This window comes from Pectinophora gossypiella, chromosome Z (genome assembly GCF_024362695.1).
Source record: "Pectinophora gossypiella chromosome Z, ilPecGoss1.1, whole genome shotgun sequence".
Taxonomy (NCBI): Eukaryota; Metazoa; Arthropoda; class Insecta; order Lepidoptera; family Gelechiidae; genus Pectinophora; species Pectinophora gossypiella.
In genome coordinates, this window is record NC_065433.1 from 28,216,962 (window position 1) to 28,229,448 (window position 12,487).

General features: G+C 50.8%; 1 protein-coding gene across 1 annotated transcript; it reads left to right on the forward strand.

The window, feature by feature from the left end:
- Positions 1-177: 177 nt before the first annotated feature.
- LOC126379772 (serine/arginine repetitive matrix protein 1-like) lies at positions 178-12,065 on the forward strand. Its single transcript, XM_050028591.1, has 8 exons — positions 178-374; positions 6,243-6,395; positions 6,465-8,230; positions 8,525-8,863; positions 9,269-9,444; positions 10,800-10,967; positions 11,320-11,417; positions 11,885-12,065. Exons 2-8 carry the CDS (start codon positions 6,322-6,324, stop codon positions 12,063-12,065), a joined length of 2,802 nt encoding a protein of 933 aa, XP_049884548.1. The 5' UTR covers positions 178-374; positions 6,243-6,321.
- The last annotated feature ends 422 nt before the right edge of the window (positions 12,066-12,487 follow it).

Here is a 12,487-nt window from a genome sequence, read left to right on the forward strand (position 1 = left end):
GCGTGAAGCCGGCGGCATGGTCGCGGCGGCGCGTGTATTGTGTATGCAGCTGTGATATACACTTGTGACGACACAGGTAGCGGCAGCAACGGCGGCGCGGCGGACAGCTCGTCGCGCGGCGTGCGCGCTGCGCTGGCGACGCTGCGAGCCGCGTGGCAGGAGACGGCCGCGGCCGCGCCGTCCGTCGGCGGCACGCGCACCGGCTCCGGCTCGCGGTGAGTGTCGCGCGGGGGCGGCGGCGTGCCAGTCGCACGCCAGCCGCCCCCATCGCCAGCCGCCGCCGCAGGTACATATCTCGCAGACGCTCGCTCAAGACGTGCTCGGCCGGTGACAGCTCGCTCGCTTTTCAAACACAGCGCTGCGGAACCGTAAAGGTAAGCTTGTATTTACCTTGTTTTACAAAGTATAATAGGTACCTACCTATACTTACATGGCTTTTGCATAGGTACCTTATATTTGTAATTTATGTAGGTAATGTGCGAATACTTTTTATTTATTTTAAGGGCTTAATATAAAATTTTGATTTAACAAAATTTACTTTTAATTGGTAAATGATATTAATAAACGCGTACTTACTTACCTATTTATTTATTACAACAATGGCCCCGATTCCTGCAGACACCGCCTAATTTTAAGTTATATCCGTCATTTTCATATCCGTCGAAAAGGAAAGGGACGGATGATTCACAGCTCTTAATTTTAGGAAGAATGAGTAAATGAATGAATAACCCGGGCGAATCAAAAGGTACGTCTCTTGTATGCAATCCGTTTGACGTGCTGTCTACTTAACTGTGTCGGGTTATTGACGAACGTAAAATTTTTAGACGGTTGGTTTAGATTTGTGCTTAAAATTGACGTGTGTTCCATAAATTTTATGCTTGTCGATTACCCGTCCCTTTCCTTTTCGGCGGATAAGAAAATGACAGATATAACTTAAAATAAAATTAGATGGTATTTACAGGAATTAGCACCATTTTGTACTTACTTTTAGTAGTTACCATCATAGGCCTCACACCACACGTCACATTCATGATACCATCGTCGCACAGTCATGCAGTACTTATCTAATACCTAACTACTTAATAAATATTTTAAGCGTTTAAAAATATAGGTACCCATATCTAAATATATGCTGAATATCCCAACGTCTATTGTCCTAACATCATTATGTTAGGACAATAGACGTTGGGATATTCCTAATATTTGTATATTAAGTAGGTACTCATACTCCATAGTCCTAATCATTTATTGTCCTACATCATAATGTAGGACATCAATAAGTAGTAGGATCATAATCCTACTACTTATTGATGTTCCTAAACTTTATTATATTAATGTGAATTATCCTAAAACTAAATAATCCTCATCATCAGCCGTACGACGCCCACTGCTGGGCATAGGCCTCCCCCAAGGAATAATCGTAACTATAGTAAAATAAACGTACTTATCTAAATAAGTACCAATAAAAAAATCTTTGTAAATATTATCAATTTGGGGCAAGTGAGATGGTATTTAGTATGTACGTAATACCTATGTAAAGTTAGCTTCGTTAACAAATCGGTTAGGTTAGGTTAACTAAACCCGAATCATCAGTACAGGCACCGTCTTGTTTGGGAACCTCTGCTCATTTGGTTATATTGATAATGTACCCACTCTACTTCATGTGGCTTCACTATTGTATTATGTCTGATAATATTTGTTTAAACATTTTTCAATGTCAAGCCTGCTGACAGGCCAGTACCTACCTACTTAGAAGACCTGTACAACCCGCCGCCGGTTCCCTGGATACGCGCGAATCGCGATGCGCGTACACACATAATAACGACCACCTCCGGATCGTGTTCCACTTCTCTTGTTTTGATATATTGAGTGCGAGACAATTCTAACCCCCGCGTTGTAAGATGTTCACTCGACTGTTGCTCCACCCGACTCGGCTTCAGCTGAGCGTTTTGGTATTCTAATTTGACATTTAACTCCTCGACTTCAGGAGATCAGTCACTGGAGTCGGGAATATCATATTGTCAACGTTATAGCTAATCCCAAAATATTGATGGCAAGCCATCGCCATGGAATACCGATTTTGAACTGAGTTCGAAGAAGGCCTTGAGGCTTTCTTGAGGCTCAATCGAAGTCAGCGTCGAGGAAGGTTGGAATTAACATCTCAGACTCTACCCCAACGATACCTATAACCTACCTACTAAAACATATCAGGTTAAAATGTCCACATCGAAGCAATTCATCTCAATATTGCAATTTGACGTTTGCGCATATACCTAAAAGTAAGTGCGCAATGCAAACAAATGTCAACATACATACATAAACTCACGCCCGTAATCCCTAATGGGGTGGGCAGAGCCACAAGTAATCAAAGACAACTTGCAGCCACTGTTGATACGAATTCCAAAGATGGAAACAAATGTCAAATACCTAGCAATATTGCTTTCTTAGATGAATTGCTTCGATGTAGCCATTTTAACCCCCCAGAACAAGATACTAAGTGGTACACGATCTAGTGGTCTGTGTAGTACTCATGGAACTATTTAGAGATTATAAGATGTGCATGTGCAGCGCGTGTCCAGTGAACCGGCGCCGGCGATGCATCGCCGCGTCCCCCGCGCCCCACGCTCCTCTCGCCCGCGGCGCCGCCGCCGCCGCCACGCCGCGCGCGCAACCGGAGCGTGCGGAGAAAATATGCAAAACTGCAGCGAGAACATCCGCACGCACCCCACACCCGCCCCGGGCATCCGTGCCGTCCGCGCGCGAGCCGCCCCGTACACTCCGCACCGACGACAGGACCGAGCGGATCATTCAGCCTCACTGAAATTGCGCACGATCGCCACCGAGGTCTGCAAAGAAGTATGGCAGCAACTGCAATACTCAATAGTCCATTGTATTTCATACATAAACTGCCTATATACGTCCCACTGCTGGGCACAGGCCTCCCCCCAATCAACCGGAGGGGGTATGGAGCATACTCCACCACGCTGCTCCACTGCGGGTTGGTGGAGGTGTTTTTTACGGCTAATAGCCGGGACCAACGGCTTAGCGTGCCCTCCGAAGCACGGAATCATCTTACTTTTTCGGACAATCAGGTGATTCAAGCCTGAAAAGTCCTTACCAAACAAAGGACAGTCTCACAAAGTGATTTCGACAATGTCCCCATCGGGAATCGAACCCGGACCTCCAGATCGTGAGCCTAACGCTCTAACCACTAGACCACGGAGGCTGTTAGGCTGTTGTTTCATACATTCCATAATAAAGTCTATTACACAAATGAATTAGCAAGTGCTCGGGTAGCGAGTCACGCACGAGTCTGTCGGAATAAGAACAAGCGGAGTGTCGCCGGTGCCGTCGGCGCGGCGCCGGCGCAGGCGTCGGGAATAGCTTGCCGTGCCGCCCGCGCCCCGCACGCCGTGACTACCATGTGTGGGACCAATATAATTAAGTCGTTCAAACTACTGTCACCTATTTATAGCTTTTCGCCATATACGAGTAGTCAATACTTTACTGTATATACTACTCAATCTGAGATGAACATTGGCGGATAAAAGATGACTGAACTGAACTTAAAAATACCTACTTCATAAGTTTTAACACCTATTACTCGTATGTATCATCCCTGCGGATAAATAGAATAAAAGTTACCACTACATAGTGGTCCCCTACACTACAACCGAAAAGTTTTGTTCATAATTAGTGCATTTTATAAAATAAAATTTTTAACAAAAAAAAAACCGACTTCAAACGCAAAACTAAAAAGCAATAAATAAATTTACTTCGCACAAAGTAATAAGTACGTATTTTCAATTAGTTAATTATTTTATAAATCTGAAGCCGGTGCCAAGGAAATGCTACAACGAAGTACCGATTCATATATTTTTCAATACTGATTGTTTTGTAATTTTTTGTTTGACATTGTTTTGTAATTGCTTTGATATAGGTATTAAACAATATTGTGTGTACATAGTAATTTGATATTGTAGTAGGGTTGTTGTAGCATTTACTTGGCACCGACTTCAGAATTATAAATTAATTAACTAATTGAAAATACGTACTTATTACTTTGTGCGAAGTTAATTTATTTATTGCTTTTTAGTTTTGCGTTTGAAGTCGGTTTTTTTTTTGTTAAAAATTTTATTTTATTTTACGATTTTAAGTGATGGTTAGACCGAGCAAGGATGCAGACAGACAGATTTTCTGATTTATATTCATATATAATAATATAATATATTATTAGTAGTGATCACAATTATTATTGATGAACATGTTTACACACACACACTCACACACGCGCTAACGCACACGAGCTCACGCGCACGTACACACGCACACACACAGATACACGCACACACACAGACACACGCACACACACACACACGCGCGCGCGCGCACACACACGCACACACACACACACACACACACATGTGTATGTGTACATACACACATGTGGTTGTCAGTGGAAGCTGCTATCATACACACTCACGCATACATATAGATACAGTAGATTTCGCGTGGTTCGCTCGCTGCTAAAGCAGCTCGCGTGTCCTGTTTATTCGAAACTGTCCCTCTTCGTATGGCGACCATCTTGTTTTTCCGCCATTTTGTTTTATTTCACCGGCGATAGAATTTGACCAAGATTTAAATGGGTGTCGTGGAAACAAACAAAATCCAGGTGCAATAGGTTTGCCAGACCGTAGGATGTCTCCCTGATTGGGAGCAGTTTTCAAAGATGACGTTCCGATCACACCCCTATACATCATTTTTACCCCCAAGACATTTTCTGAAAAAACAAAATTTTGTATGGCGGCCATCTTGTTTTTTCGCCATTTTGTATTTTTTTCACCGGCCATTAAATTCGACCAAGATTTAAATAGGTTTCGTGAAAGAAAAATTGGTTCAGGTGTGATAGTTTCGCCAGGCCGTAGGGTGTCACCCTGATGCGGAGCAGTTTTCGAAAATCGGGAAGTATTTCCATACTTAACATGACGATCCGATCACAACCCCGATATATATTTTATATCCCGAGACATTTTCTGAAAAAAAAAAAAAAAAAAAACAAAATTGTGTATGGCGGCCATCTTGTTTTTCCGCCATTTTGTTTTTTTTTTACGCGCTATGGAATTTGACCAAGATTTAAATAAGTGCTCTGAAAGAAATATTGGTTCACGTGCGATAGTTTTGCCAGGCCGTAGAGTATCTCTCTGATGCGGAGCAGTTTTTGGTGACCAGAAAGTATTTCCGTACTCTACATGACGTTTTGAGTAAGCGCCCCATACATTATTTTTACCCAAACGGGCTTCTTCCAAAATCGACAAAATTTTGTATGGCGGCCATCTTTTTTTTCCGCCATTTTGTTTTTTTGCACCGGCGATTGAATTTGATCAAGATTTAAATACGTTTCGTGAAAGAAAAATTGCTCCAGGTTGTATAGTTTTGCCAGGCCATAGGGTATCTCCCTGATGCTGACCAGTTTTCGAAGGTCGGGAAGTTTTCCCGAAGCCTAAAAATCGATCCGATCAATATGACTTTACACACGCACTAGTCGCTCCTACGATTTTTGAAAATTCCCCTCGATTTCTCTGGTCTTCCATCATCAGATCCTGACTTCCTTGACATGGGACCCCCTTGGGTATATCTCCTTTCAAACAAAAAAAGAATTATCAAAATCGGTTCATATACGACGAAGATATGCCCGAACAAACATAAAAAAAAAAAAAAAAAAAAAAATATACGGTCGAATTGAGAACCTCCTCCTTTTTTGAAGTCGGTAAAAAAACCTACTACCTACTACTACTTATTACTAGAAATTCAGGAGAGGTTAAAATATCTGCGTGGATACGACATACTTATTTAATACGTTTTAGTACAGTCAGGGGGTTAAAACATCGAAGCAATTCATATAAAAAAGCAATATTGCTATTTTACATTTGTTTGCATTGCGCACTTACTTTTATATGCGCAAATGTCAAATTGCAATATGTCTTTTTAGATGAATTGCTTCGATGTGGCCTCTGTAACCCCCCAGTCCTGCTCCTGGCTGCGCTTGTTTATTGTACAAGATGCAACAATGAGCCGACCGCATTGGCTACGAGATAACGCGCCATATACCTACAAGCGAGCGGCGTGCTACAAGTTCGAGGTCAAGCTTGCCATTAAAAAATATTTTACCTAAAAGCTACCCCCTACTAGTTAAACTTTGGAGTTATCGGCGATCGCGTAATGTTTAGTTTTGAAAATTCCAGAACAAGTGGGGCGTCGGCGTCGGTGTGCAGTGTGGGCGGTTGCACGGGCGAGGGGAGCGTGCGGACGGCGGGCGCGGGTATGGGGCGGCGCGCGCCCGCCTCGCCGGGCCTCCTGCGCCGGCGCTACTCTGTGCCCGAGACCGTGATGCGCAGGTGAGTGCTGCGGCTGCCCCGGCCGCTGTCCCTCGACGGGCTGGCCACTGACCGGTGTTCGTGCGGCAGGTACCGGCTGGCGAGCGAGCAGTCCGAGCGGGAGGGAGCGTCGTCTCCGGGCGGCGGCGCGGCGTGTGCGTCGCGCGAGTTGGTGCGGCGCTCGGCGCTGCTGCGGCGGCTGTGCGGCGCGCCCGCCCGCCCCTTGTGCAGCTGCGACACTCGCTCGCTCGACGGCTCGCGCTCCGAAGTGTCCGCCACCCTCGTCGGCGTCGACGGAGTCCGCGTGCCGCCCTCGGCCGCCGACTCTTTCCCCGTCTCGTCCGGCGCTCTCGGCGGTTCGCCCCCGTCGCCCCCGCCGGATCTCCTCGAGATCGTCGTGTCGGCGACCTCCCCCGCGGGTCTGTCACGGCCGACGAGGACTCCCGCGTCTCGATCGACAGACCGTACCCTCGACATCGACGAATACGTTTCCAACATTTTGGTGGATAGCTTGAACTCTTTGACCGATCGACTGGAGAGTATGACGGTGTCGATCGGCGGCGACGGCACAATCAGTGTCGTAGAGAAAGAGATCAAAGTTAAGTTGCAAAATACCGGAGTGAACACCGTGGTCCATTTGAGTCCGACGTCGAATAATCAGATTATTTTCGGTAACGAAGAATTGTGCGTCCGCGATTTGTCCGCGGCCGCGCCGCCCGCCGGACGGGACGTGTTCGGTGACGAGTCGGAGGCCAACCCGGCGTGTTGGCGCGTACGGTCCGGTGCGGGCTCGCCGTGCGCCAGCCTGGTTGACAGCTTGGACGACCCTGCGTCGCCCCGCGCGGCGCCCGCGCCCCCGCCGCCCGCGCCGCCCCCGCCGCCCGGGCCCGCGCGTCCCCGGCGCCGGCGCTCTCTCTCGCCGTCGTCTCCGCCCTCCCCGTCCGCCGGTTTGGACGATCCTCCGCCGAGAGAGAGGGGTGAATCGTTTTTTATACGCATGAACGACGATGATTGCGCTCGCGAAAATGAAAACGTAGGGGTGGCGGACCGCATGCCGGAGAAGATAAGGCAGCGCTTATTTAGACGACATCGGCGTCGAGAGATGCGAGCGCAGGGAGTGCGGCGGACGGGGGCGCGGCGCGCGCCCGCGCGGGACGTGCAGCGGCAGTGCGCGGCGCTCGTGGACGCCCTCATTGACGACGCCGTGGTGCGCGTGGCGCGCGAGGAGTACCGCGCCGGGCGCATCGCACGCGCACGTGCCCCTCACCCGCCCGCGCCGCTCGCCGACGACTCGCCGCCGCGACCTCGACCCCACCAACCCCGCACCGACAACACGAAACGCATCACGAACGCGACGCGGCCCCGCGCCGACACCGGACGAGGGGCCCCCACGCCGCCCCCGCCCCGACCTTTCCGAGAGCGCGGACCGCGCAGACTGTACCATAAGTCGGAAATTCACGACGGCGGCAAATGCATAGAAATTTTGGAGATCCTAGAATACGGAAACGTTTCCAGAAGTTCGTCCGAGACAAACTCCGACGAAAGCGTCGACACTTCGAAAGGGAGACGATCGCGCATTCCCGTTCCGATTCGCCGAGACAAAAGCGACACGACTCGCGTGCGCCGCACTTCCGTACCGCCCGCGACGATCGTGACGACACCTGCGGTCGTATCCGCGCCCGCCAGGCGCGCTTCCGTTCCCGGTGCGGAACCTCGGGCGCCTTCGGGATCGCTACGCTTCGAGCGAGTGTTCGACGCGATTCCAGAGGAGCGAAGCGGTCTCAGCCCGGAATCGGCCGGCGAGGAGCCGTCGCCGGCCCGCCGCTCGGCCGCCACGAGCCCGCGCGCGCCGCCAGGTATAGCGCTCGCATGTACCCCGTCCCCGCCGCCCTTCGCACTGCGCACCGCCCCCGCCGCCCCCTCCGTCTCCGTAGAGTAGCCGCACGCCGCACCACCGCTCCTCCGCCTCGACGCTGCACCGTATCGACCGTTCGAACCGAGAGGACTTCGCTCGGCGTACAGATCGACGTCGTCGCCGCTGATGGACACGACGCGACGTCGACTCGCTCGTAGTGGGAACCGTTAAATATTGTTTCGTGGTGATTGCAAATAAATTTCTGAAGTTACATTGTCGTTTTATTTACCGGAAGGTCCGACCTCGGCGGGAGGTCCCGACGAGCGCATCGTAAGAGGCGACCGGAAGGAGGTCGAAGACCGAAGATCCGTCGGCACGCAGTGGGCTCGATCCCCTCGGCGGCGGGGCCCTTCTCCGCTCTGGCGGGGGAGCGACGAGGAGAGAGCCCCGATCGTCGGCGAACGGAGTTCCAGCGAATGCGAGTGCGACACGGCCAGCGAGCCGCAGCAGGCGCGGCCGGCGCCGGCGTGCCGCCGCGCGCGCCCTCGCCGCCGTGTCCTCCACGCCGTCGCCCCCGGCGCCGCCCCGGCCGCCAGCCCCGCGCCCGACGCTCTCCCCACCGTACACGACACAGGTGCCCAACCACTATTTTTTATAATTTAGCAGCAAAAGAATTTAGCTATTACGAAGAACATCGGTCCCGATTCCAGCGGGCACCTCCTAATTTTATTTCAAGTTACACCCTGTAATTTCTGACCCTAGGGTCGATCGATTTTTTCAAATATAATCTTCCCAGACGACGGCCCGAGTCGAGGTGCCCTCGGGCACGTCGCCCATCGGTGGCTGTCTCAAACATTGTGCCGGACGAGAGCCTCGGCGTTCTCTATTTGTCCGAGCGAGTGGTAGATGCTGTCCGAGGCAAATGGACAATAAGCGAGGACAAAAAAAGTTAATACGTTACATGTCGAAACGTTTTGTTGAACGACGGCACGTGCACGGCGGCGGCGATCGATGTGGATTAACCCGGTGTGGGCGGCAGGCGCGGACGGCTGGTCGCTGACGCTGGCGGGATCGTGCCGCGCCGCGCTGCCCGCGCGCCTCGACCTGCGCCTGCGCTTCCCCAGCACGCGCGCCGACTCCCGCGCCACCCCGCGCGCCCGCCACACGCCCCGCAGTGACGCCGCCACCGACCTCTGCAGTGACACCAAGTCACAGGTGAGTCCACTACGGGTAGTTACAACATATTACACCATCAATGTATCACTAGAGTACCTAGGTACAAATGAAAGCTCAAAAAGTCTTCATCCGATATGGGCAAATATTGTTTGCAGCACTGCGCAAAAAAATATAGTGAAATAATACTACCTACTAAAAGAGTATTTATCGTACAATTTGTAAAATTACTTATGAAAAAATGGCCATTGTTGCAGAATATCGCTCTCCCTCAAAATCCAATAGAGAAAATTTAGAACATTTTACACAAAGTCTAAACGATACTAAAGTAAAACGACGCGACGTATTAAACTTTGACTGTGATGCTCTTATTTTTTAGATCTTTTAGTGAGTATTATGTAACATTTAATACGTCATAGGGGTATATACCAACTCACACTTTTCCTACAAAAAATGCACACACGAGCGTCGTCGTCGTGCCAGCGTCTACGCGGCGTCGACGCCTCGGCGTCGCGTCGCCGCGACGTCAGTTCAACGTGTTTTGCAATAAATACAGTGCACAACGCAATCCCCTATTATGGGTATCTTGATCTAGACACGCGGTAGCGTGTCAAGCCAAGTTCAAGAAACAGAACTGGCGAGCCGCACCGTGTGTAATATTACACGAACCATTTGGAGCCACTTTTGACCCGCTCATAAATCAAAAACTTGTATACTTATAGGTTTAGAACTTACGAAGGCCCCTCCCTCGGAGCAGACTCCTTCACCGAACCCCAAACGAATTAACTCAAAAGTCCGCATAAACTTTCGAGTTAAATGAAGCTGCTTCTTGGCACGAAGCGAAACTAGATAGGTATACTAAAGTATACTTCATTTATTGAATCTTCTGATTTAATAACACTATCGCGAAAGTTTTCCGAATATCTTAATGCGATCATTAACCACAAAACACCACTTCGTATTAATTATTTAGATTATCCAATGAAGAAAGCAACCACCCCGTTCCCGTTCCCGTCAAAAAGTTCACAGCAACAACAACAACAATTTGTCAATTTGTTTTTTTTTTATAATAACATTTAACATCTGTATGTTACCATAAATTAGAGTTGTACAATACTGCCAACAAAATAGTAAGTACTTCCGAATGTAATGACGTCATTCCTCTACTCAACCTCAATGGAGGATGAGGCGCCGTGTGAGAATAACGATTTTTGATCCGAGTTCAAGGAACACCTTGAGGTCGTCTCAACTGAGAACTGAGGGCGGAGTCCACGAAGGTTGGGGTTAACATTTTAGAAAACGGGTGTAAGAATTTGCAGTTCGTAGATAGGTATATTACGGTGAACACTCTGGGTGATTTCATTTTTAGAAATATCAAATTAAGTATACTATTTCAGGATACGGAGTGGTCCGCGTGCAAATGTGAGTCGACTCCGCGTCGCCGTTCGACCGCAGCGCCGGCTATCGGTTACGGGTCGTCGGCCCGTTCGCCGCGGGGCGGCCGGCGGCCCGGGGAGCCGTTGCCCGCGCTCGGCCCGCCGCCTGATCGTCGCTCCGACGCCCAGGTAAAATGACCGCATCACCGCGAGGACTCGCCGGTTCGACCCGCCACCGCGACTGTGTTCCGCCTAAAGTATTTTGTAGGGTCGTGGGGGGATTGATTCGCCGCATCGCCGGCTGGAATGGAATGTCACGTCGGTGGATGCGCGCGTCCGTGTCGACGTGTTGGGTCTGTGTGTCCGGGGTGTCTTCGGGTGTGCTCTCTGTCGGCTCTGTGAGACGAGTCGTCGTCGCGGCCGCGCCGTGCCGTCGGTGAATCCTCCTGGCCGGGTGGAGTGGTATTTTGAACGGTCGCGTCGGTGGCTCGGCCGGTGCGGCTTTCGCCACGTATTGAGAATCTGCAGGCGGTTGTTGCAGGCGGTGCGCGCGCGCTGCCCCCGCTGCTGGCCGGCGCCCCCCTCCCCCGCGCGGTCGCCGTCGCGCGCCCCGCGCAGCCCCCGCGCCGGAGGTCGAAAGTGAGCTACGACGTTACATTCATTTGAAATTTGTCAAAATGCGATCACTCGCTTTCGCGTGAGAGTCACAGATATCCATCACGAGCGTCCACATCCCCACATCCCCGCCCGAAATCCCCTCAAACTTTCGCGCTTACGAGATATGCACTCGAACGCCGTCGCCGAGCGATCGAATTATGCTCCGCGATTAAACAAAAAGCGAATCGATACACGAGCGAATCGACGTCTGCGAGCCGATGCGAAGGTACGATGTGTTTCATAAGATCGACAATCCCCGGGTCCGCGTCGGTCGACGACGACGGCGACTCGCCCCGATAGACGTACGATCGATCGGACCCCGACCCGAACGGGCGCGGGCGCGACTCGTGGCGCCGCTCGACGTCGGGGGCCCGTTCGGGTCGGGGTCGCCGTCCTCGCTCCGACGGCGGCGGGGGCGGCCCGACCGGACGGACGCGTCGTATTTTCAGCGGTAGGCGGGCGTCGGAGAGGGCGGGCCCCGGCGCCGACCCGCTGGCGGTGCGCGGCTGCGCCATCGTGCCGGAGCGCCGCGCCGCGCCGCCGACCGCCAGCCAGCGGGACCTGCGCCGCAAGCGCCGCGCCACACGCGCCCGCGCCGGCACCGCCGGCCGGTGCATCTGTCACACTTGACGACTCCACGTATTCTCCAAATAAACTCCCATCACTCGTGCTCCTTTTTCATTTCAGTCCAGCCCGACCGTACTCGAACGCGACACGTGCGAAGCTCCCGAGAGCTTCGCAAGTCACGAAACTCAACAATTTATATGAAAATCCAAATAAAAGCGTATCGCGACACGATCTCACGCAATACATTCAATTTCTACAAGTACACAGCTTTGACAAATTAACAGATTTGATGTCACTACCTTTTATATGTATACTATAATATTATGAAGAGGAAAGACTAAATTTGTATTTTTGTATCGAACAAACTGTCCAACTACTGGACCGATTTCATAAAATTCTTTCCCCGTTAGAATGCTACATTATTGTGATGTCTACCTCATGCGCTGCGAGAACTATTTATGTGTTTATTTATTTAATATTTGAGA